The sequence below is a fragment of the Pan troglodytes genome, chromosome 7 (genome assembly GCF_028858775.2).
Source record: "Pan troglodytes isolate AG18354 chromosome 7, NHGRI_mPanTro3-v2.0_pri, whole genome shotgun sequence".
NCBI lineage: Eukaryota > Metazoa > Chordata > Mammalia > Primates > Hominidae > Pan > Pan troglodytes.
Window position 1 is genome coordinate 96830278 of NC_072405.2, and position 24974 is coordinate 96855251.

The 24974-nt window shown below is 40.8% G+C and overlaps 1 protein-coding gene and 1 pseudogene across 1 annotated transcript in view; both read right to left on the minus strand.

Moving 5' to 3' along the window:
• The window catches only part of CNGB3 (cyclic nucleotide gated channel subunit beta 3), a 169472-nt gene that overhangs the window by 3925 nt on the left and 140573 nt on the right, over nt 1-24974 (minus strand). The window contains exons 16-17 of the mRNA XM_519846.8: nt 1002-1148; nt 585-759 (exon numbers count right to left, since the gene is read on the minus strand). Coding sequence (XP_519846.5) covers nt 585-759; nt 1002-1148 — 322 coding nt within the window. The remainder of the gene's footprint in view (nt 1-584; nt 760-1001; nt 1149-24974) is intronic.
• LOC134810826 (inositol oxygenase-like) lies at nt 15669-23666 on the minus strand (annotated as a pseudogene).

Consider the following 24974-nt stretch of genomic DNA (forward strand, 5'->3'; position numbering starts at 1 on the left):
TTCACCATGTTAGTCAGAATGGTCTCAATCTCCTGACCTCGTGATCCGCCCGCCTTGGCCTCCCAAAGTGCTGGGATTACAGGTGTGAGCCATCGCACCCGGCCAAGGGTCATTCGTTTATAGTATCAGAGCTGAAACAAGAAAGGAGAGTGCCTCTTTTTTCAACCTCAGCTGAAAATGTATGCATCAAGCAACTTAAATTTTTTGCCACCCTGCACGTGCTCTTGTCCACAAATGACCACAAAAGCACCATGAGTATTGATTTTAAGTTACTAATAAATTATAGTAAGTAGATTCACCAATATAGAATCTGCAAATAATCTATGAATAATGAGGGTATACTCTGTTTATAAATACATGTATATTAAAGCCATCTATAAACATCCTGTGAGGGTTAAATGTGATGATATGTGGGAATTCAGCAGTTTAAATAATAATGTGCTGTATATAAAGCAGGAAGTATTAGTATTAGATTAGTCCAAATCATCCCAGTGTCTGAAATGGAATTAGAGTGGGCGTTTGTGTGTATATACTTAGTCTGGGGCCTTCTCCATGACAGCCCTCCATTCACTCCACCTTATTACCTGAGCTGCTTGTTCTCGCTTCAATTTGAGTAGTCTTGCAAGACTTGCTTTTCCTGTGCCTCCTAGGAGAGTTTTAAACAGTTTGGGTGTCTCTTCTTTCAGTGGGAAGAGGAAGGCAAGATCTTTTCTTGGAGGGGTTGCTTCTGCGGTCTTAGCCTTCTGCTTTAAAAGCACTCTGTGGGTAGGAGAGAAAAGCTGTTTTAGGTAACTCTGTGAGAGTTCTGGCAAAATCTACTAAAAAAACTGCAATTTATCCTAACCTGTGTAGTCTCAATGGGTACCTACATTAATAGTTGTTCATTAAGCATAGCTCACTGTGATCAAGTTTATCACAATCATAATACGGTTCTCCCTATCTCACAGTTTACAAAGTAAAACCAACTCCATCCATCTCTAATGGTGTTTTAAAGGTTGTACCTGGCTTTCTTCATGAGGATCCTTTCAGAATCTGGATAATGCACTAGAATTTCTTGGAGGGTCTTTTTGTCTAGAGTTAAAAGATTGGCAAACCCGTGGGCCACCACATTGGCAGTTCGACGGTTTCCTCCTCCTGCTGCTAGAAGGCTGTAAGAGAGAAAAATGAGTCTTTGCCACCAGTTTCAGTTTTCCTCCACTGAAATCTCTTTAAAAAAATAGCAACTATTATAAGTATTTATACTGCTTCAGAAATCATTCCCTAGAGGTGAGGGTCCAGGTGATTGTGCAGAGAGTGTCAAGATGTGGGAATAGAAATGGCTCAGTTTTCAATATATTTTTTCTCTAACTCTCACCTCTAAGTCCCACAAATCAAGGACTTGTGGCTGTCAGTATCCTGTCAGATCCTTCATCCCAGATTCCAGAAATGCAGAATCCTTTTGGACTGGGTATCCCTCATTTGCTCCTTCAGATCCACTTTTCACCTCTTCCCATGCTCCTTTGTTTCCCAGGAAGCTGACCTCTGTAGGCTTGCCCTCTGACTTCACTTGGGCTCAGCCATTGGAAAAGATGAATAGGAAATCAGAAAGCAGGAAGAGAGTGGGATCAGAGCATTTATCTCCCCTGTTATTTTCCTGCCAAGCCTTAGGTTAGCAGTGGCTGCAGTTCTCTACCAAAATCTACAGCTCCTGACACATGGATGTCTTCTAGAAGTGCAATTCCCATCACTCCTGATGAGTTCTGGTAAACATACCCTCTTCTTTTCCCATTCAGGCCTCACTGTAGTAACAGTTCCTTTGCTGTTGCTAAATTTGAGATGCATTGCCACATTTTGTTGGTGTAGTAGTCCGTTTTCACCTTGCTATAAAGATACTACCTGAGACTGGGTAATTTCTAAACAAAGGATGCTTAATTAACTCAATTCTGCATCACTGGGGAGGCCTCAGGAAACATACGGTCATGGTGGAAGGCAACTGGGAAGCAAGGCACATCTTATATGGCAGCAGGAAAGAGAGAGAGCAAGGAAGTGCCACACTTTAAAACCATCAGCTCTCCTGGGAACTCACTCATTATCACGAGAATAGCACGGGGGTGGCGGGGGGAACTGCCCTCATGATCCAGTCACCTCCCATCAGGTCCTTCCCTCAACACATGGGGATTACAATTTGAGAAGAGATTTGGGTTGGGACACAGAGCCAAACCATGTCAGTTGGGTACTCTTAGACTTTTCCTCACTTCTGTCAGTAATCTCTTTATTAAAGTTTACTCAATTGCCTCACTTGAGTGTGTCTGTTTTCCACCTGGGCTCTGGCTGATACAACTCTCAACATCAAATGTGAAAGCCAGCACTTCATGATGCCCTGGTCACCTCAGGTGAATCCAATCTCATCTCCTACTATACTCCAAAATCAACTTGTTCCTCAGTGTCATAAGCTGCTCTATAATATAGTCATTCATATACATCTCCCCACCTGGAATGCCAGGGAATTGTGGGCTTTATGTCTTGGAGGGATAAAAAAGAGCATTTTGCATTTGAGAAATAAGCAACAAAGAGTGGGGGAATAAACACAGAAAGGAATAAGATAAATGAATAAAAAGTCTATCGTTACCGGTGATCTGAGAAGGAAGGATTGGTTTGTAAAAACAGAACAAGAAAAACCACATTTCAAATGTTTAAAAAAGACACCATAGGATCTGCATTGAGAGGATAACACAACAGATTGAACCCCTTGGAGTTAATCTGTTAGAAACTGAGAAAGAAGGATCACATTAACAAAAGCAGTTTCTACAGGTGGAGAAGACAGAGAAAACACTCTGACCTTTGGAAGCAATGAGATATAAGAAGCTGCATGGGCCCTGTGCCTGAAGATTTATGTTATACAGTATGAACAACTTCTGTTGTTGCAGAAAAGGGAGCATTCCAGTTGGCTGTTAATTGTTAAAAAACTTATATAGGGTTTTAGCTCTGACAGGTTAAGAGCCTGGAAATCATTACTCCTGTCCTTACAACAAGAAAAAGCTGCACAATTGAAAAATTAACGACTTTTCTTAGATCCTTCAGAGAACTGAAGTCACAGGGCAAACTACCGCCCCCAAATCTGGAGAGAGAGGTGAATCCATAAAACTACAGCCATATCTGCTTACTGCAGCAGAAGCCCCTGGAGTCATAACTGGTAAGAATGCTTAAATGCTCATTTTAATAAATTGTTGGAGGCTGAATGTGGACTAGCATGAGAGTGAGAAACTCTTGGGGGCCATGGTTATAAAGTCACTCACACTTTTGTGGGATTTACCACCAGGAACCTCATCAGGTTCTTAGGGTGAAGAGCCAAGGAAGATCCCCTCTCGGCTCTGGCAGGCGTAGGGGAAGATTAATCATTGTGAAATATACCCAGAGCATATTTGTTCTCCATACCGCAGGCCTACTATTTAGAGAAAAATACTTTACCAGAGCTTTGTGCTACCTGAGGGAAGAACATTTTTCCCAATGCAGCCCCTTTAAGCCTTCCTGTCTTATGTAAGGGAGATGGAAATCTAAGAAACTCCTGTGAATGTCACAGCATTGGGACATACAAAAAACTGAAACTTTATCACAGAATTATAAATTGTTTCCCCTTCTCCATACCTTACCCCCGCCCAAGTCTCCTATATAATACTAACGAATTACAGCTGAAACAGCAGCAAGATGCAAACCCTCTCTGAGAAGCCTCTGTAAGCCCAGTCAACAGTGGAGACAAAGACAGGGAACTAGAAGGAATTTGAAGCCTCTGGCACCAACAGCTATACCAAATGTTAAACACAGCCCGAGTCCTAGCCAAATTAGTGTAAAATGTCACACTAGAGGCCTGTTTACCTCAGTCCATATTATTTGTAACATAATTTTTAGCTTTGAACCACAAAAAACAAAAAAAATTATAAGGAATTCTAAAAGGGAAGAAAAAACAGTCCAAAGAAATAAGCAGCAGAAATAGACTGAAATATGACACAGATATTGGAGTTATTAGACAGGAAATATTTTAAAACTATGATTAATATGTAATCCCAGCACTTTGGGAGGCTGAGATGGGTGGATCACTTGAGCTCAGAGTTCAAGACCAGCCTGGGCAACATGGTCAAACCCCATCTCCACTAAAAATATAAAAATTTAGCCGGGCGTAGTGGCATGCCCTGTGGTACCAGCTATTTGTGAGGCTGAGAAGGGAGAATCGCTTGAGCTCAGAGGGTGGAGGTTGCAGTGAGCCAAGATTGCACCACTGCACTCCAGCCTGGGCAACAGAGGGAGACCCTATCTCAAAAAAAAAAAAAAAAAAGGCCTAGAACTTTTCAAAATTAATGTCAGATACAAAACCATAGATCCAGGAAGATAGGAGAACATTAAGCAAGATAAATGCCAAAAGAAACAAAACAAATGAAAAACCCCCAACTTCTGGGCATATCATATTCCAACTGCAGAAAACCAAAGACAAAACCTTGAAAGAATCCAGAGGGGGGAAGTACCTAAGATAGAGAGAAACAAGGATAAGAGTTGTAGCAGATTTTTAAATTAGAAGCCACACAAGAAAGACAGTGGAGTACAGTATTTAAAGTGTTGCAAGAAAAAACTACCAACTAGAATTCTATATTTAGGGAAATGACCCTTCAAAAGTAAAGAAGAAACAAAGTCATTGTCAGAAAAACAAAAAGAGAGGGAATCAATTGCCAGTGGCCTTGCCCTGCAAAAAACATTTAGAGTTCTTCAGGGAGAAGGAAAATGATATAGATCAGAAACTCAGGTCTACACAAAGAAAGGAAGGACATTTAAAAAGGCATAAATGAAAGTAAAATATTTTGTCATTCCTTTTTGTTTTTTTTTTTGAGACAGAGTTTTGCTGTTGTCACCCAGGCTGGAGTGCAATGGTACAATCTTGGCTTACTGCAACCTCTGCTTCCTGGGTTCAAGTGATTCTCCTGCCTCAGTCTCTTGAGTAGCTGGGATTACAGGTGTCCACCACCATGCCTGGCTAATTTTTGTATTTTTAGTAGAGACGGGTTTCACCATGTTGGACAGGCTGGTCTCGAACTCTTGACCTCAGGTGATCTGCCCGCCTTGGCCTCCCAAAGTGCTGGGATTACAGGCATGAGCCACCATGCTCGACAATTTTTTCGCATTCTTAATTGTTATAAAAGACAACTGTTTAATAAAGTGGTAATGTGTTTGGTAATTATAACCTATGGATAAGTGAAATGAAAGACAGCAATGTCATAAGGGCTGAGAGGGAAGAATTGGAAACATTCTGTTGTAAGGCACCACATGTGAAGTGGCATAGTGTTATATGATGGTAGGTTCAGATTAGTTCAAAATGCATATTGAAAACTTTAGAGTAACCATTAAACTTTAAAAAATAAGTATAATTATTATGCTAAGAGAGAAAAAGAAAGTGGAATCATATAAAATGCCCAAAGCCAGAGAAGGAAGGAAAAAAGTGGGAGGAAACTGGTGTAAGGCCACTCATGGCTTCAAACTTGACCACTTACCTGCACCCAGCATTAATGACAGGGTCCAGGACTCTCCAGGCCACTTAAGAATTGACTTAGACCTGGCAAGGTGACTCACGCATGTAATCTCAGCACTTTGGGAGGTTGAGGCAGGCAGATTGCTGGAGCCCAGGAGTTCGAGACCAGACTGGGCAACATGGCAAAATCCCATCTCTACAAAAAATACAAAAATTAGCTGGGCGTCGTGGCACACACCTATAGTCCCAGCTACTTGGGAGGCTGAGGTAGAAGGATCACTTGACCCTGGGAGGTTGAGGCTGCAGCAAGAGCCATGGTCACACCAATACACTCCAGACTGGGTGACAGAGTGAGACCTTGTCTCAAAAAAAAAAAAAAAAATAGAATTCCTCCTCTAAGGCAGAAAGTATATATTTGGAATCTTTAAATATGTTCTCAATGATTTCACATTTCAAATTTTTTCCTTTGTGGAAAACCACTAACTTTAGTCTTTTCCTAAGGTACTCTTAAGACAAGCTCCACCTTTGTCAGAGAATACAAGGGAAATAAATTTTACCCATCTATCTATGTATCTACGTATCATTCTGTCTGTCCTCTGTTGTCACAACCATATCTTCACTCATTCATCTACTCAGCTTTCTTCTATCTACCTTCTTCCCTTTCTATGAAATTGACGTTAATATTTGAAGGACAATGATTGGATGAGTCTGTTTCATTCACATTCCTGTTGTCATGGACACAGGGTAATCCTGTAGTTATGCAAGGCTGGATGGGATTGGGGAGGTTAATTTGAACCTGAGAATATCTGTATATGTATGTTAGACTATGAGAATAGAACGGAAATAACATATTTAAATGTCAGGTTATTTTGAGATTTCTCAAGTTTTAATTAAACTTGCCTACAGGTTACACGTTTGGAGTGCTTGATGAGTTTTTAAACGGAAGAAATAGTCTGTCTGCCAGATGGATTTTGCCCAAACTCTATCAGCAACGTTTAAAATAGCATCTTTTTTTTTTCATCTTGTCCACAAAATGCTTCTCCAGCATTCCACCCATGGAAAGTTTCACTCATTAAATAGCCTAAATATTCCCAGCCCCACATAGAGTTTCTGAAAGAGCCCATGCTGGAGTACAAAGAGTTGAGGTTGCTATTGTTTCCCTAGGTAAAAATAGAGTGAGCAGAGCAATGGACCAGGAAACAAAGAAATGGTTCTAATCCTAGAGCCACCTCTATTTGCTATGACCTTAGACAATAAAATAAAGACTTTTTTGATTTTCACTCTAATCATGTAAGTATTTATTAAGTGCCTACCGTGTATTCAGTACAGTGAAGTGGGTAAAAAGGAGAATTATTAAAGCATGGTATGGTTTTGTGAAAAGAATACATACTTTGGAACCAGATAATCCTACCATCTACTGTGTTTCTGAACAGATTACTAATGTCTCCTGTAGGAAACAAGGCCATATTTAGTACCTACTATAGGTATCTGATTATCTTTAAGAAGAAATAGTACTAGTGTGCCAAAGTTGAGTACTAGTGTGCCAAAGTTGGGTGAATGAACAAAAGCAGGTGTGAGAATGTTATGGAGAAATGGTGTATTCAGGGACTGTGTAAGATAACTTGTATATGCAAAACTCAGTAAATGTGAGGAACAAGTATACACACACATACACACATACATTTTCACATACATACATAAATAGCATATGTAACAGACATTTATATACATATACATTTGTGTGTATGTGTGTGTATATATATATTTATATATTTTTTCAGACAGAGCTAGAATATTAAGATAGTCCCTGGTCAGTCATCCATTCCAAGCTTTGTCCAGGGCTGCCACATGTAGATTACATATTGCATGTTACATACAAACTGTAATGTGATTGGAGCCCTCTGGAGTTGTGCAGTGTACAACCTGCACAGCTCTTTTTAGTAGAGCTACTGTATCCAGAAAGAACTCACAAGGAAAAGTAGGATACAAAAGAGCATAAATTGAATGTAGGAGCAAAACAAAAACAAGAATGGGGACATAAAATGGAATTCATAAAAAAATGAACTCTTTGGCACAGTGGGGCTTCAAATTTAGGTGTAAGCCTTCTGTACCATAAAAATGGATCCAGAGTTGGCTTAAAGACAGGCAGAAATATCTCCTGAAGGGCTTAGTAAAGGGGCCATTCTGCAAAGTGGTAGAAAACTTCATATTCTTGCGATAGACACAACAATAAGCTTGCTAGGAGCATTTGTAATAGAGCCCCCAGTAAAGGCTATGAATCACTTTCAAGTAAAGTTCAGTAAGAGTAAGTTTATGGATGGAAGGAGATAGGTCAGTACAATGCATTTCAGATACCCAGCTCTCTCTTTGTTGCTCAGACATGATCAATGGTATACATTTAGAATATTCAGAGAAACAAATAATCTGTTTTAAACATTGTCTTTCTCAGCGAGGCTTTGATAAGTACTTTTTTGGATGCATCCAAGATTGTGCAGATGATTGTGCTTTGAAGGTCAATCATGCAAGGGAAGATAAAGAATTCACTGTATAAATTGAAAAGAAAAGGAAAAAGATAAATTAGGAGTACATAGAAATAGCATACTCTACAATGGGCTAGATACTCTGCCAACTTCTGGGGCTATAAAGATGATTAACACCTGCCCTCAAGCTGTTTGTAATCTAGGCATGGGGTAAGTGTGTATGCAGATAGCCAATTAGCAAATATTATTACTACTAAGAATATTGTAATAGTAACATTAATAGATAATATTATTTTTTAAAATTTTTTTTAATTATACTTTAAGTTTTAGGGTACATGTGCATATTGTGCAGGTTAGTTACATATGTATACATGTGCCATGCCGGTGTGCTGCACCCACTAACTCGACATCTAGCATTAGGTATATCTCCCAATGCTATCCCTCCCCCCTCCCCCCACCCCACAACAGTCCCCAGAGTGCGATGTTCCCCTTCCTGTGTCCATGTGATCTCATTGTTCAATTCCCACCTATGAGTGAGAATATGCGGTGTTTGGTTTTTTGTTCTTGCGATAGTTTACTGAGAATGATGATTTCCAATTTCATCCATGTCCCTACAAAGGACATGAACTCATCCTTTTTTATGGCTGCATAGTATTCCATGGTGTATATGTGCCATATTTTCTTAATCCAGTCTATCATTGTTGGACATTTGGGTTGGTTCCAAGTCTTTGCTATTGTGAATAGTGCCGCAATAAACATACATGTGCATGTGTCTTTATAGCAGCATGATTTATAGTCCTTTGGGTATATACCCAGTAATGGGATGGCTGGGTCAAATGGTATTTCTAGTTCTAGATCCCTGAGGAATCGCCACACTGACTTCCACAATGGTTGAACTAGTTTACAGTCCCACCAACAGTGTAAAAGTGTTCCTATTTCTCCACATTCTCTCCAGCACCTGTTGTTTCCTGACTTTTTAATGATTGCCATTCTAACTGGTGTGAGATGGTATCTCATTGTGGTTTTGATTTGCATTTCTCTGATGGCCAGTGATGGTGAGCATTTTTTCATGTGTTTTTTGGCTGCATAAATGTCTTCTTTTGAGAAGTGTCTGTTCATGTCCTTCGCCCACTTTTTGATGGGGTTGTTTGTTTTTTTCTTGTAAATTTGTTTGAGTTCATTGTAGATTCTGGATATTAGCCCTTTGTCAGATGAGTAGGTTGCAAAAATTTTGTCCCATTTTGTAGGTTGCCTGTTCACTCTGATGGTAGTTTCTTTTGCTGTGCAGAAGCTCTTTAGTTTAATTAGATCCCATTTGTCAATTTTGTCTTTTGTTGCCATTGCTTTTGGTGTTTTAGACCTGAAGTCCTTGCCCATGCCTATGTCCTGAATGGTAATGCCTAGGTTTTCTTCTAGGGTTTTTATGGTTTTAGGTCTAACGTTTAAGTCTTTAATCCATCTTGAATTGATTTTTGTATAAGGTGTAAGGAAGGGATCCAGTTTCAGTTTTCTACATATGGCTAGCCAGTTTTCCCAGCACCATTTATTAAATAGGGAATCCTTTCCCCATTGCTTGTTTTTCTCATGTTTGTCAAAGATCAGATAGTTGTAGATATGCGGCGTTATTTCTGAGGGCTCTGTTCTGTTCCATTGATCTATATCTCTGTTTTGGTACCAGTACCATGCTGTTTTGGTTACTGTAGCCTTGTAGTATAGTTTGAAGTCAGGTAGTGTGATGCCTCCAGCTTTGTTCTTTTGGCTTAGGATTGACTTGGTGATGCGGGCTCTTTTTTGGTTCCAAATGAACTTTAAAGTAGTTTTTTCCAATTCTGTGATGAAAGGCATTGGTAGCTTGATGGGGATGGCATTGAATCTGTAAATTACCTTGGGCAGTATGGCCATTTTCACGATATTGATTCTTCCTACGCATGAGCATGGAATGTTCTTCCATTTGTTTGTATCTCTTTTATTTCCTTGAGCAGCGGTTTGTAGTTCTCCTTGAAGAGGTCCTTCACTTCCCTTGTAAGTTGGATTCCTAGGTATTTTATTCTCTTTGAAGCAATTGTGAATGGGAGTTCACTCATGATTTGGCTCTCTGTTTGTCTGTTGTTGGTGTATAGGAATGCTTGTGATTTTTGTACATTGATTTTGTATCCTGAGACTTTGCTGAAGTTGCTTATCAGCTTAAGGAGATTTGGGGCTGAGACAATGGGGTTTTCTAGATATACAATCATGTCATCTGCAAACAGGGACAATTTGACTTCCTCTTTTCCTAATTGAATACCCTTTATTTCCTTCTCCTGCCTAATTGCCCTGGCCAGAACTTCCAACACTATGTTGAATAGGAGTGATGAGAGAAGGCATCCCTGTCTTGTGCCAGTTTTCAAAGGGAATGCTTCCAGTTTTTGCCCATTCAGTATGATATTGGCTGTGGGTTTGTCATAGATAGCTCTTATTATTTTGAAATATGTCCCATCAATACCTAATTTATTGAGAGTTTTTAGCATGAAGGTTGTTGAATTTTGTCAAAGGCCTTTTCTGCATCTATTGAGATAATCATGTGGTTTTTGTCTTTGGTTCTGTTTATATGCTGGATTACATTTATTGATTTGCATATATTGAACCAGCCTTGCATCCCAGGGATGAAGCCCACTTGATCATGGTGGATAAGCTTTTTGATGTGCTGCTGGATTCGTTTTGCCAGTATTTTATTGAGGATTTTTGCATCAATGTTCATCAAGGATATTGGTCTAAAATTCTCTTTTTTGTTTGTGTCTCTGCCCGGCTTTGGTATCAGAATGATGCTGGCCTCATAAAATGAGTTAGAGAGGATTCCCTCTTTTTCTATTGATTGGAATAGTTTCAGAAGGAATGGTACCAGTTCCTCCTTGTACCTCTGGTAGAATTCGGCTGTGAATCCATCTGGTCCTGGACTCTTTTTGGTTGGTAAGCTATTGATTATTGCCACAATTTCAGATCCTGTTATTGGTCTATTCAGAGATTCAACTTCTTCCTGGTTTAGTCTTGGGAGAGTGTGTGTGTCAAGGAATTTATCCATTTCTTCTAGATTTTCTAGTTTATTTGCGTAGAGGTGTTTGTAGTATTCTCTAATGGTAGTTTGTATTTCTGTGGGATCGGTGGTGATATCCCCTTTATCATTTTTTATTGGGTCTATTTGATTCTTCTCTCTTTTTTTCTTTATTAGTCTTGCTAGTGGTCTATCAATTTTGTTGATCCTTTCAAAAAACCAGATCCTGGATTCATTATTTTTTTGAAGGGTTTTTTGTGTCTCTATTTCCTTCAGTTCTGCTCTGATTTTAGTTATTTCTTGCCTTCTGCTAGCTTTTGAATGTGTTTGCTCTTGCTTTTCTAGTTGTTTTAATTGTGATGTTAGGGTGTCAATTTTGGATCTTTCCTGCTTTCTCTTGTGGGCATTTAGTGCTATAAATTTCCCTCTACACACTGCTTTGAATGAGTCCCAGAGATTCTGGTATGTTGCGTCTTTGTTCTCGTTGGTTTCAAACAACATCTTTATTTCTGCCTTCGTTTCGTTATGTACCCAGTAGTCATTCAGGAGCAGGTTGTTCAGTTTCCATGTAGTTGAGCGGTTTTGAGTGAGATTCTTAGTCCTGAGTTCTAGTTTCATTGCACTGTGGTCTGAGAGATAGTTTGTTATAATGTCTGTTCTTTTACATTTGCTGAGGAGAGCTTTACTTCCAAGTATGTGGTCAATTTTGGAATAGGTGTGGTGTGGTGCTGAAAAAAATGTATATTCTGTTGATTTGGGGTGGAGAGTTCTGTAGATGTCTATTAGGTCTGCTTGGTGCAGAGCCGAGTTCAATTCCTGGGTATCCTTGTTGACTTTCTGTCTCGTTGATCTGTCTAATGTTGACAGTGGGGTGTTAAAGTCTCCCATTATTAATGTGTGGGAGTCTAAGTCTCTTTGTAGGTCACTCAGGACTTGCTTTATGAATCTGGGTGCTCCTGTATTGGGTGCATATATATTTAGGATAGTTAGCTCTTCTTGTTGAATTGATCCCTTTACCATTATGTAATGGCCTTCTTTGTCTCTTTTGATCTTTGTTGGTTTAAAGTCTGTTTTATCAGAGACTAGGATTGCAACCCCTGCCTTTTTTTGTTTTCCATTTGCTTGGTAGATCTTCCTCCATCCCTTTATTTTGAGCCTATGTGTGTCTCTGCACGTGAGATGGGTTTCCTGAATACAGCACACTGATGGGTCTTGACTCTTTATCCAATTTGCCAGTCTGTGTCTTTTAATTGGAGCATTTAGTCCATTTACATTTAAAGTTATTAGTGTTATGTGTGAATTTGATCCTGTCATTATGATGTTAGCTGGTTATTTTGCTCATTAGTTGATGCAGTTTCTTCCTAGTGTCGATGGTCTTTACATTATGGCATGATATTGCAGCGGCTGGTACCAATTGTTCCTTTCCATGTTTAGCGCTTCCTTCAGGAGCTCTTTTAGGGCAGGCCTGGTGGTGACAAAATCTCTCAGCATTTGCTTGTCTGTAAAGTATTTTATTTCTCCTTCACTTGTGAAGCTTAGTTTGGCTGGATATGAAATTCTTGGTTGAAAATTCTTTTCTTTAAGAATGTTGAATATTGGTCCCCACTCTCTTCTGGCTTGTAGGGTTTCTGCCGAGAGATCTGCTGTTAGTCTGATGGGCTTCCCTTTGAGGGTAACCCGACCTTTCTCTCTGGCTGCGCTTAACATTTTTTCCTTCATTTCAACTTTGGTGAATCTGACAATTATGTGTCTTGGAGTTGCTCTTCTCGAGGAATATCTTTGTGGCGTTCTCTGTATTTCCTGAATCTGAACGTTGGCCTGCCTTGCTAGATTGGGGAAATTCTCCTGGATAATATCCTGCAGAGTGTTTTCCAACTTGGTTCCATTCTCCCCATCACTTTCAGGTACACCAATCAGACGTAGATTTGGTCTTTTCACATAGTCCCATATTTCTTCGAGGCTTTGCTCGTTTCTTTTTATTCTTTTTTCTCTAAACTTTCCTTCTTGCTTCATTTCATTCATTTCATCTTCCATTGCTGATACCCTTTCTTCCAGTTGATCGCATCAGCTCCTGAGGCTTCTGCATTCTTCACGTAGTTCTCGAGCCTTGGTTTTCAGCTCCATCAGCTCCTTTAAGCACTTCTCTGTATTGGTTATTCTAGTTATACATTCTTCTAAATTTTTTTCAAAGTTTTCAACTTCTTTGCCTTTGGTTTGAATGTCCTCCCGTAGCTCAGAGTAATTTGATCGTCTGAAGCCTTCTTCTCTCAGCTCGTCAGTCATTCTCCGTCCAGCTTTGTTCCATTGCTGGTGATGAGCTGCATTCCTTTGGAGGAGGAGAGGCGCTCTGATTTTGAGAGTTTCCAGTTTTTCTGTTCTGTTTTTTCCCCATCTTTGTGGTTTTATCTACTTTTGGTCTTTGATGATGGTGATGTACAGATGGGTTTTTGGTGTGGATGTCCTTTCTGTTTGTTAGTTTTCCTTCTAACAGACAGGACCCTCAGCTGCAGGTCTGTTGGAGTACCCTGCCGTGTGAGGTGTCAGTGTGCCCCTGTTGGAGGGTGCCTCCCAGTTAGGCTGCTCAGGGGTCAGGGACCCACTTGAGGAGGCAATCTGCCCCTTCTCAGATCTCCAGCTGCGTACTGGGAGAACCACTGCTCTCTTCAAAGCTGTCAGACAGGGACATTTAAATCTGCAGAGGTTACTGCTGTCTTTTTGTTTGTCTGTGCCCTGCCCCTAGAGGTGGAGCCTACAGAGGCAGGCAGGCCTCCTTGAGCTGTGGTGGGCTCCACCCAGTTCGTGCTTCTGGGCTGCTTTGTTTACCTAATCAAGCCTGGGCAATGGCGGGCACCCCTCCCCCAGCCTCGCTGCCACCTTGCAGTTTGATCTCAGACTGCTGTGCTAGCAATCAGCGAGACTCCATGGGCGTAGGACCCTCTGAGCCAGGTGTGGGATATAATCTCGTGGTGTGCTGTTTTTTAAGCCCGTCGGAAAAGCGCAGTATTCGGGTGGGAGTGACCCGATTTTCCAGGTGCCGTCCGTCACCCCTTTCTTTGATTAGGAAAGGGAACTCCCTAACCCCTTGCACTTCCCGAGTGAGGCAATGCCTCGCCCTGTTTTGGCTCGTGCACCACCCACTGACCTGCGCCCGCTGTCTGGCACTCCCTAGTGAGATGAACCCGGTACCTCAGATGGAAATGCAGAAATCACCCGTCTTCTGCATCGCTCAGGCTGGGAGCTGTAGACTGGAACTGTTCCTATTCGGCCATCTTGGCTCCTCCCCAATAGATAATATTATTGAGTGCTTACTATGAGCGAGATATTTTCCCAAGTTCTTTTTTATGTATTAATACACATAATAATTCTCAATCTTATGAGGTGGTCATGTATTAGTGTTTCTCCATTTTGACTGATGAAGAAATGAAGTCTCAGTTGAGTAACTTGCCTGGAGATACATAGCTCATAAGTTGTGGCACATGGCATGGATGCAAACCAATCAGGCAGCCTTCTTAAGCAGATGCAATTTAGAATGATTAATGCTTTAATAATTGTAAGAAATGAAAATATTTCCTAAAATAAAGAAGGTTCTGGTCTAAATACATTTTCTCATGTAGAATTATTTCCATATATATATATATAACTCTACATGCTATCAATGGAAAGAACATCACATTCAATGCTGAGTAAGGGATTAAAACTCCAAATATTTGTTCTCATTAAGGAAATTTCTAACTGGGTTTTATTTGGGAAACATGAGGTTAGATAACCTGTGTAGACTTTTTCTGAGATATCCTTTCATCTTTGTCAACATTATTAGGAAACACTTTATTCCTTGCAACTTTAAAACTTGACTAAAAATAAATTCTAGCAAAACTTTTATGGCTAGGCAAATATCAGAGGATGTTCTAAGGCCACCTCTGCCTGGGATTTTTGATCTTTGCAGATACTTTGATATTCATAAAAGTACTGAATGGCAAACACATGTTAGCCTAGATTTTTTTTCTGTAAAACATTTTGAGGAATGTCTGCACATACAGATTTTTAACAAAATCAGAGAGTTTAGATATTACAGATATAAAATGCTTAGTCCCTTTTCCCCTTAGCAGGTCTTGATTTCAGAATTGAATTGGCCTTAGAGAAGTGGATGAGCGATGAAGAATCTGGGTATAACTTCTAAGGAAGGAAAGAGGAGAAAAAGGATAATGTGGACTCTTTATTCCATGCTCTGTTTATTTATCTTCCTTCGAGTTTCCCAGAAGAATACTTAACTATGGTACTTTGGCTGGAAAATACTGTATCAAAGAAGCCTATACTAATACACTAGCCTAACTAAATGTTTCTTTGGAGTGAAAACCAGGTAACTATGTGAAATATTTGTACAAAGTTTATAGTTTTAAAGTTTTTTTAAAAAGTAAATCCCTTTATTTTCCTATGTAATGACCATATCACTTTGGTGAGCTAGGTGTTTTGTTTTGTTTTGTTTTCTCTCTCCTTCGAGGTCTTTATTGCCACTAGGTACAAATGGCCATGAGAGGTGGTGGCTATAAGGGGCGAGTGGGGTTCCCCACTGAGGTGGACCCTAATGGTGTCTGTCTGCCCACGGCCAGACCTCACTAGGCACGCTGAGGGCCAGGCCTGTCGTCCAGCAGTGGTGGGGGTGGAAGAAGCGTCACCAGCTCAGGATGCCAGGGCAGTACTTATCAATGAGCCCCTGGTAGTAGGGCCGCAGCTTGTCCACATCTGGCAGGTCAGGGAAGTTGGTCAAATTGAAATCCTGGACCCCGGGCAGCATAGCCAGGTCCTGCTTGCTGCACCACTGCTGGTAGTCACCGCCTGTGTGCCAGGGGCAGAAGGAGTGGAATCGGATCCTGTAGGAAGCCTCCAGTGGGAGCGAGAACTTGTTGAACATCATCACCTGGTACAAGTACTCATTATGGCCCTAGGACATGAGGACCCTGCCGAGCCCACAGTAAGCTAATACATGCCCAGTTTTGTGCTGTATCCAGGATCCTGGAGGTCGGGATTGTCCTGAAAAGTGGAGTTACAAAACCACGGAGATCTGGGGACAGCATCCAACGGGGAATGTGTCTCCAACGATCACCCACTGGGGCTCCCCCAACAGGGCCAAGACCTTCCCTAGGTCATAGAAGCCCAACAAGCTGGAACCAGTCCTTGCCCGGGTGAGCTTTCGGATGCCCTCCGCCATCTGGAAGGCTTGGAAGGAGTGGGAGAAGTCTACACCTGAGTCTGATTCGTCCACCAGCCCATGCAGCAGGTCCACGGCCTCCATGACCTTCATTTTCTTGTAGGAAAAGTCCCCAAACCAGGCGTGCTTGCTCCTGACGAAATCCACTGTGTGGTGCATGTGCATGAGCTTGTCGGTGGTAAAGACGTGGTCCAGGAGGGGACCCGACACGTAGCTCTGGAAGCCAGCCTTGTCTTTGGCAGCCTCTGGGTCCACTTCAGGTCGGTAGACCAGGGAAGGGTCTGGGTCCACTGTCACCTTCACCCTGAGAGGGATGCAAAGCGCAGGGCAGCGAATGTGTCCCTGACTGGGACACCTGCTGAGGGATGTCTGCAGGCCCAGCCTCCCGCTTGCCCCTGGCTTTAGACAGCTTTTTTGTTTGTTTGTTTGTTTTGAGAAGGAGTCTCGCTCTGTCGCCAGGCTGGAGTGCGGTGGCACAATCTCGGCTCACTGCAACCTCCGACTCCCTGGTTTAAGCGATTCTCCTGCCTCAGCCTCCCGAGTAGCTGGGATTACCGGCACGTGCCACCACGCCCAGCTAATTTTTGTATATGTATACATATATTTTTAAGTAGAGACAGGGTTTCACCATGTTGGCCAGGATGGTCTCGGTTTCCTGACCTCATGATCCCGCCACCTGAGCCTCCCAAAGTGCTGGGATTACAGGCGTGAGCCACCGCACCCAGCTGGTGAGGTAGGTTCTTAACCTATACTTACAGACATGGAACTGAGGTCCAGAATCAGTTAAGTGAATTGTTCAAGAACAAATATTTAAGAATTTCATCTCTGAAATTAAAATCTAAGACAAGACCTGACTTCAAGTCAAGAGGTCTTTTCTTTAACCATAACTCTAGTGATGCCAATGAAGTTACTGCTGTTGTTTTAATGATACAGGTTTGCCCCTGGATATTAGGAAAAATAAGGGAGGAACCCAAACAGGCTGGTGCGATAAGACATGTCAAGGTATGACTCTCAGAATCTTTACTTCCTCTCTGCTCTTCCAAATGGTGGCAAAAAGCCTTGATTTAGCACTGGATAAAGTTACTTTAGGAGGAATCCTGAGGATATTTGAATGAATATTTAAGCAATGACACTGATTGTATATTTGTTCAGTGGGATATTGTGGGACTTAGATGAAGTATGCTTTTCATGCTAAGCAAAAAGGTGCTATACAATCAAAGAGACTATATTCAAAACGATGTAGTGAAAATGTAAATATGTACTCTTAACACAGGTAGTGCTTACAGGTTTGAGATATGAAAAAAATGAAAATGAAGTTTTCTCTTTCAGTATTAATCAAGTCTTATCTCTGCTCATACTTTTAATCTCCTATTGTATCTACTATTTCTGCTTTTTAGGAAAGGGGAAAAAAGGAATAACTGAGTTATTCTGATGAAGAGTAAGAATATGGAATTAAAATAGCCCAAAGACCTAAAAGTCTCCTCTGGTACCCCAATTTTAAAAACTGAGTATTCAGAAGAAATAGACAATAATGGTTTAAAGGTTAAAAGGAGTTTTAAGATGATTTGTCAAAATATTTGGCCATTTCACATTGATATAAAGTAAATATCAGAAAGAAATTCTCAAATAGGTGATTTGACTAATGTAATAGGGGAAAAGACAGCATTTAAATGTTTTGAATGGCAACCAGATATCTAAAACATACAAGAATTTATCAATGCCTGAATTCTACTCAATAACTTGTTATCTGTGATGAAAAAAGGATGGTGAACAATGAAAGAAATGCAGAAGGTAAATGATCACATTTATGAAAATAAATGGGCCCATAGGAAATCAATTCATTTAGCAAATATTTATGGAGGAACTATTATTTCCAGGCACTATTTAGAGAACTGCAAATTAAAATAACCTATTAAAATGCAATGGCAATGGGGATAATAAAGTAATATCAGTAATACTGAAGAAAAATAGCTATACATTGTGATTTGTAATGCAAATTGGTTCAATTTTTTTCTGGAAAATAATCTGCCCATATATTACAAGAGTTATAGAAATGCTTCTACCTTTTGGCCTACTTATTCCGATTTTTGGGAATTAAACCTCAAATAAATAAAACAAAGTAATTTTACAAAGATAAATATAGCAGTGTTATTCTTATAATGAAAACTGACAAAAAGGGCACAAGGCTGAATATGCATATTCACGACAAAAATGAATGTGCATTTGTACATTCACAAAGATAGAAAGATAATTACATTCACTTATTTATTCAATAACTATTTATTAGGCACTTATGTGGACCAGCCACTGCCCTAAGGGCTGGGGATAGAGTATAGAACAAACCACACATGGTGTCTAGCAGGACCCCTTGGCGCCTGTGTAAAGTGTCTTCATGCAAACTATAAAAATGGGGCTTTTCATGCACACGTATGTTTATCGCTGCTCTGTTCACAATAGCAAAGACTTGGAATCAAACCAAATGTCCATCAATAATAGACTGGAAAAAGAAAATGTGGCACATATGCACCATGGAATACTATGCAGCCATAAAAAAGGATGAGTTCATGTCCTTTGCAGAGACATGGATGAAGCTGGAAACCATCATTCTCAGCAAACTATCACAAGGAGAGAAAACCAAACACCGCATGTTCTCACTCATAAGTGGGAGTTGAACAACGAGAACACATGGAGACAGGGAGGGGAACATCATACACTGGGGCCTGTCAGGTGGTGGGGGTCTGGGGGAGGGATAGCATTAGGAGAAATACCTAATGTAAATGAGTTGATGGGTGCAGCAAACCAACATGGCACATGTATACCTATGTAACAAACCTGCATGTTGTGCACATGTACCCCAGAACGTAAAGTATAATAAAAAACAATGTGGCTTTTCTGAGCATGTGCAGTCCTGTGCTTGGCTAGAAGAATGCCTCCTTTCACAGAGTGAAAGGTAACTGTGCATGAGAGGGAGCACAACAGCCAGGGCTCATGGCTCAGAAGTGGAGTGAGAACTGGGTTCCTGCCCTCCCGGTTCCTCTTTGGACATTCTGGTGCAGAGAACATTTGGCACAGCCATAGGTGGTAGTTCTGGTGCTTGCAATTTAGGAAGGAAGAAAAACATTGAAGAAATAAATGCACTAATGCATGTATAGTTACAAAGATAAGTGCTCCAAAAGAAAGGAACATCATTGGATGAAGCAAGGAGACCTCGGAGGTCCCTATAGTGGGGAATCCAGGAAGGCCTGAAAGAAGCTGAGATCTTGGTAAAAGGGTGGGGAAAGCATCCAGGCAGAGGTAATAGAATGTGCAAAAAACTCCCTGTGACTGGATAGAGTGTGGTGCATTCAAGGAATGGGAAGACAATGGGTGTCTGGATTAAAGAGAGCAAAGATGGTTAGGCGCAGTGGCTTGTACCTGTAATCCAGCACTCTGGGAGGCCGAGGCAGGTGGATCATCTGAGGTCAGGAGTTCAAGACTAGCCTGGCCAACATGGTGAAACCCCGTCTCTACAAAAATACAAAAATTAGCTGCGCACGATGGCGAAACCTGTAATCCCAGTTACTTGGGAGACTGAGGTTGGAGAATCACTTGAACATGGGAAGTGGAGGTTGCAGTCAGCCGAGATGGTGCCACTGAACTCCAGCCTGGGTGACAGAGTGAGACTCCATCTCAAATAAATAAAATAAAATAAAATAAAATAAAATAAAATAAAATAAAAATAAAGAGAGCAAGGCGAGTCAGGTGCAACCTGAAGTAGAGAGGTAGGCAGGGGCTAGACTCTACAGGATCTCATAGGTAAGGAAAATCACTTTGTTCTTATCCCTAAAAATGGCATGAAAACATTAAATGGTTTTAAGTGGGAGGGCAGTGATATGATCAGATCTGTGTTTCCAAAAGATCCCTCTGGCTGCAGAGTGGAGACTGATTGTGGAGGATATGGTTATTGGATTTGAGTGACTTGAAGTAAGCCACTGCAGTTGTCCAGTGAGAGATGGATGAACTGAAGTAGTGGCAGTGGAGAACATAAGATACAAATGATTTGAGACTTTCTTTGGTGGTAGGATTGACAGGTGTTGAAGGCGGAGTGTCCATGTAGGGTGAAGTAGAGTGTCAAGCATGTTTTGTTTATCCCCAGTAAAATTTTGAAAGTGAACAATTTAAATAATTTGGTATTGTATTAGTTTCCTAGGGCTGCTATAATAAATTATCACAAAACAAGTGACCTACAACCACAAAAATTTATTATCTCACAGTTCTGGAGGCCAGAAGTCCAAAATCAAAATATCAGCAGGGCTGTGTTTCCTCTAAAGACTCCAGTGAAAAATCTTTTCTTGCCTCTTCCAGCTTCTAGTGCTGCCAGGCATTTCTTGGCTATGGCTGCAATACTTCAGTTTCTACCCTCAGTCTTCACATGGTCTTCTCCTCTTATGTCTTTTATAAAGACACTTATAAAAAGTGTCCTTAGGGAAAAGAACCCTCTTTGTCATTGGACTTGGGGCCCTTCAAGATAATTCAGGATGATCTCATCTTGAGATCCTTAACTTAATTACATCTGCAAAGACCCTGACCCTTTTTTTCAAGTTAGGTCACATACACAAGTTCCTAGGATTAGGATGTGGACTTATCTTTGTGGGAGACACCATTCAACCCACTACAGGCATCACGTCAATTATCCTTTACATACCCCTCAGTAGGGGTTTATAGGACTGACCTGTGTGCACACATCATTTAAGGACCACTGAAGGTTTGTTGCAGGAAGTCAGGGACCCCAAACGGAGGGACCAGCTGAAGCCATGGCAGAAGAACGTGGATTGTGAAGATTTCATGGACATTTATTAGTTCCCCAAATTAATACTTTTATAATTTCTTATGCCTGTCTCTACTGCAGTCTCTGAACATAAATTGTGAAGATTTCATGGACACTTATCACTTCCCCAATCAATACCCTTGTGATTTCCTATGCTTGTCTTTACTTTAATCTCTTAATCTCATCATCTTCGTAAACTGAGGAGGATGTATGTTGCCTCAGGACCCTGGGATGATTGCATTAACTGCACAAATTGTTGTAGAGCATGTGTATTTGAACAATATGAAATCTGGGCACCTTGAAAAAAGAACAGGATAACAGCAATGTTCAGGGAACAAGAGAGATAACCTTAAACTCTGACTGCCAGTGAGCCGGGTGGAACAGAGCCATATTTCTCTTCTTTCAAAAGCAAATGGGAGAAATATTGATGAATTCTTTTTCTCAGCAAGGAACATCCCTGAGAAAGAGAATGTGTCCCTGAGGGTAGGCCTTTAAAATGGCCACCTTGGGGGCGGCTGTCTTTTACGGTCACAGCTGTAGGGTTGAAATAAGCCCCAGTCTCCTATAGCACTCCCAGGCTTATTAGGACGAGGAAATTCCCACCTAATAAATTTTGGTCAGACCGGTTGTCTGCTCTCAAACCCTGTCTCCTGATAAGATGTTATCAATGATCATGTGTGCCTGAAACTTCATTAGCAATTTTAATTTCGCCCCAGTCCTGTGGTCCTGTGATCTTGCCCTGCCTCCATTTGGCTTGTGATATTCTATTACCTTGCGAAGCATGTGATCTCTGTGACCCACACCCTGTTCATACACTCCCTCCCCTTTTGAAAATGACTAATAAAAACTTGCTGGTTTTGTGGCTTGTGGGACATCACGGAACCTGGTGACATGTGATGTCTCCCCTGGACACCCAGCTTTAAAATTTCTCTCTCTTGTACTCTGTTCCTTTATTTCTCAGACCAGCCAACACTTAGGGAAAATAGAAAAGAACCTACATGAAATATCGGGGGTGGATTTTGCCCGATAAACGTTCAGCTTTTGGTTCCCAAATAACCTCTAGTAATTGCCAGATCCAAAGGATGCACTGGTCCTTGTGAAAACTTTGTCCCCAAAGCATCCTGTACACACTATCTTCCTGGGACACAATTCATACATTTAATCACCTGGTATTGAAGTCTCTTCTAAGGCCCTGGAGGACAGTGATTGTTTCTTGTTCTCCTTTGTACCCTCATGACTGGCACTGTGCCTGGCAAAGAAGGAATACATGGCCTTCTTTGAGTCACTTTCACACTATGCCATAAGGGGACCCAAATATAATTTTCTTTTGTTTCTATCAAATCACAATTAAGTACTTAATTAATTAAAAATTGCTGAAGAGCTGTTGCAAATTATTTTTGAATGGAGGCAGGATACAAGTAAAAATCACCACTTAGTATATAGTGTTTACGTAGCTGCTGGTGATATGAAGATGGATAAATTCTAGTTCCTTTTTTTCTTTTTTTTTTTTTTGTGACAGAGTCTCGCCCTGTCACCCAGGCTGGAGTGCAGTGGCACGATCTCGGCTCACTGCAAGCTCTGCCTCCTGGGTTCATGCTATTCTCCTGCCTCAGCCTCCCGAGTAGCTGGGACTACAGGTGCCCACCACCACGCTCGGCTATTTTTTTTATTTTTTAAATTTTTTTAATTTTTAGTAGAGATGGGGTTTCACAGTGTTAGCTGGGACGGTCTTGATCTCCAGGCCTTGTGATCTACCTGCCTCAGCCTCCCAACGTGTTGGGATTACAGGCATGAGCCACCACGCCCAGCCTCTAGTTCTTACATTTTAGTAGCTCAGTCTGTTGGAGAGACCTGTCTGAACAAATTAATTATAAATCAGTAGTAATTACTGCAATAAATGCATGAATGAAATGCTATGGAAGCATAGAATAAAGAGTAACTAGTTGTTTTAGGGGTTAAAGATGGCTTCAAAAAGGTGGCATTTGAAGGAGGAATGAAAAATTTCCAGGGGAGGATATTCCGAAGAGAGATGAAACCAATAGAAAATCCTATTGAAATCATAATGGCAACACAAGAATAAAAACTCAGATGTGTTTTAAGAAAAATGACATTTTAACAGAAACAGAATGCAGACAGGAAGTGGTTAAATACATTCAGTGAATAAGACTTGGGACTAAATGTACGTGTAAGGAAAATGATGGAGCTGGAACCACCACAAGGCCATCTCTCAGCAGACCCTGGGTCTCTCTTTTAGAAATGGGGTATCTGCACTCTTCAGATGATAATTGGAAATGTGTTCTGGGTTTTCTCAATGACAGGCTGTTAATCTATATTTTAGTCAGGGTTTTGCTCTTTTGGATTAATATATAATGTCCTTGAAAGCCCTTAATGTTTTTCTTTCTTTTTTTTTTTTCCTGAGGAAAAAGAACTCTTTTAAAGGCTACATGATAGTGCTGGATTTAGCTCATTTTAACAAAGGTCACAGCATTTTTGAGTAGTAAACACTATTACTAGATCTTTCCAGTATCTGGATGTTTGGCAGGCATACCTCCAGCTCTGGAATAAATGACTAGAGCTTCAGCGGCATATGACAGCTGTGGGCCTGTGAAGCCTGTGGGTATCTGGAAAGAGGCAGATGCATCCTGTTTCCCCATAACCACAGCCAAAAAGAGAACCAAGGCAAAAAGCTCCCTTTTACTTGAATCAACCAAACTACTGAGCAAGTTTAAAGTTTGTCTGTTCTACTGGTTTCAATTTGGCCTTAGAAACCAAATGGGTAATAGGAGATTTATTTGAGAAGCTGCTGTCAGGAATCTAGGATTACTTTCAGTTGCAACTCAGAAACACCTGGATTCAATTCCTAGGGTATTTCCTCCTGTGATGATAATATCAGCAATTAACATACTTGTATTTATAAAGCTTATTCTTCAGGGAGTACTCAACCCTTGGGAAAGGTCAGCTAATTAATTTCTGCAGTGTTTCAGATTAAACTGTTGCATGTTTTATGATCTTGAAGATTACAGTGATTATTAAGTCAGAAAATATTAAATCACTTTTGCAAGGACTCCCAGGAAGGAAATGATAGAAAACAGGCAAAGAACTCAGGTCTTGTATGTTCTGAGAAGTGTTTCCACCACTGCCCAAGAGCAAGATCCTCAGAGGATCACCTTAACAAATAATCAGTCGTTAAACAAGGAGAAAAAAATTAAAAAGAGAAGCCACATTAACAACAGAGAAATAACATGTTTCAACATTCCAAAGAAACCCTAACAATGCTAATATGAAGTCATCTAAAATTATCCATATTTCCAGAACACAAAGATAACTTCTTAGCAGCTATGAAATTAGAGACTGGAAATTTCTTCTGTGACGTGGTATAAAGATCACTGGACCCCGATCCGTGGAGACCCAGGTTTGAATGTTGTCCCTATAATTCATTAGCAATGGTGTCCTGGGAAAGATATAGTACTTGGCATCTTGGGATAGCAATTTTCTCAGTTATGAAATGAATATATTAATAACTGCCTGACAGGGTACTCTTCTATTCATCATATGTGCCAGTATCCCAGTTCCAGACACCATCATCTTTCACTTGAGCCACCACAGTTGACTTCTAACTGGACTCTATTCATTCTTGCTCCTCTACTGTATCTTTTCCACATAGCTGTTGAAGTCGTCTTTTAAAATAATAATTCAGAGTGTGTCATTCTTTTGCCTAAAACCCTCTACTGGCATTCATTCATATTTAGAAAAAGACATAAATTCCTATCATGGAGTAAAAGACCATGTTATCTGGGTCTTGCTCACCTATTTGGCCTCATCTCCTCAGTGTTCTTATTCACTGTACTCCAGCCATATTGACCTTTCTACCCCTTGACCAGACAAACTTGCTTTACCTCTAGCCCTTTGGTAATCAGGCTGTTCACCCAATTCTGAATGGCTGATCCTTTTCTCTTTCAAAT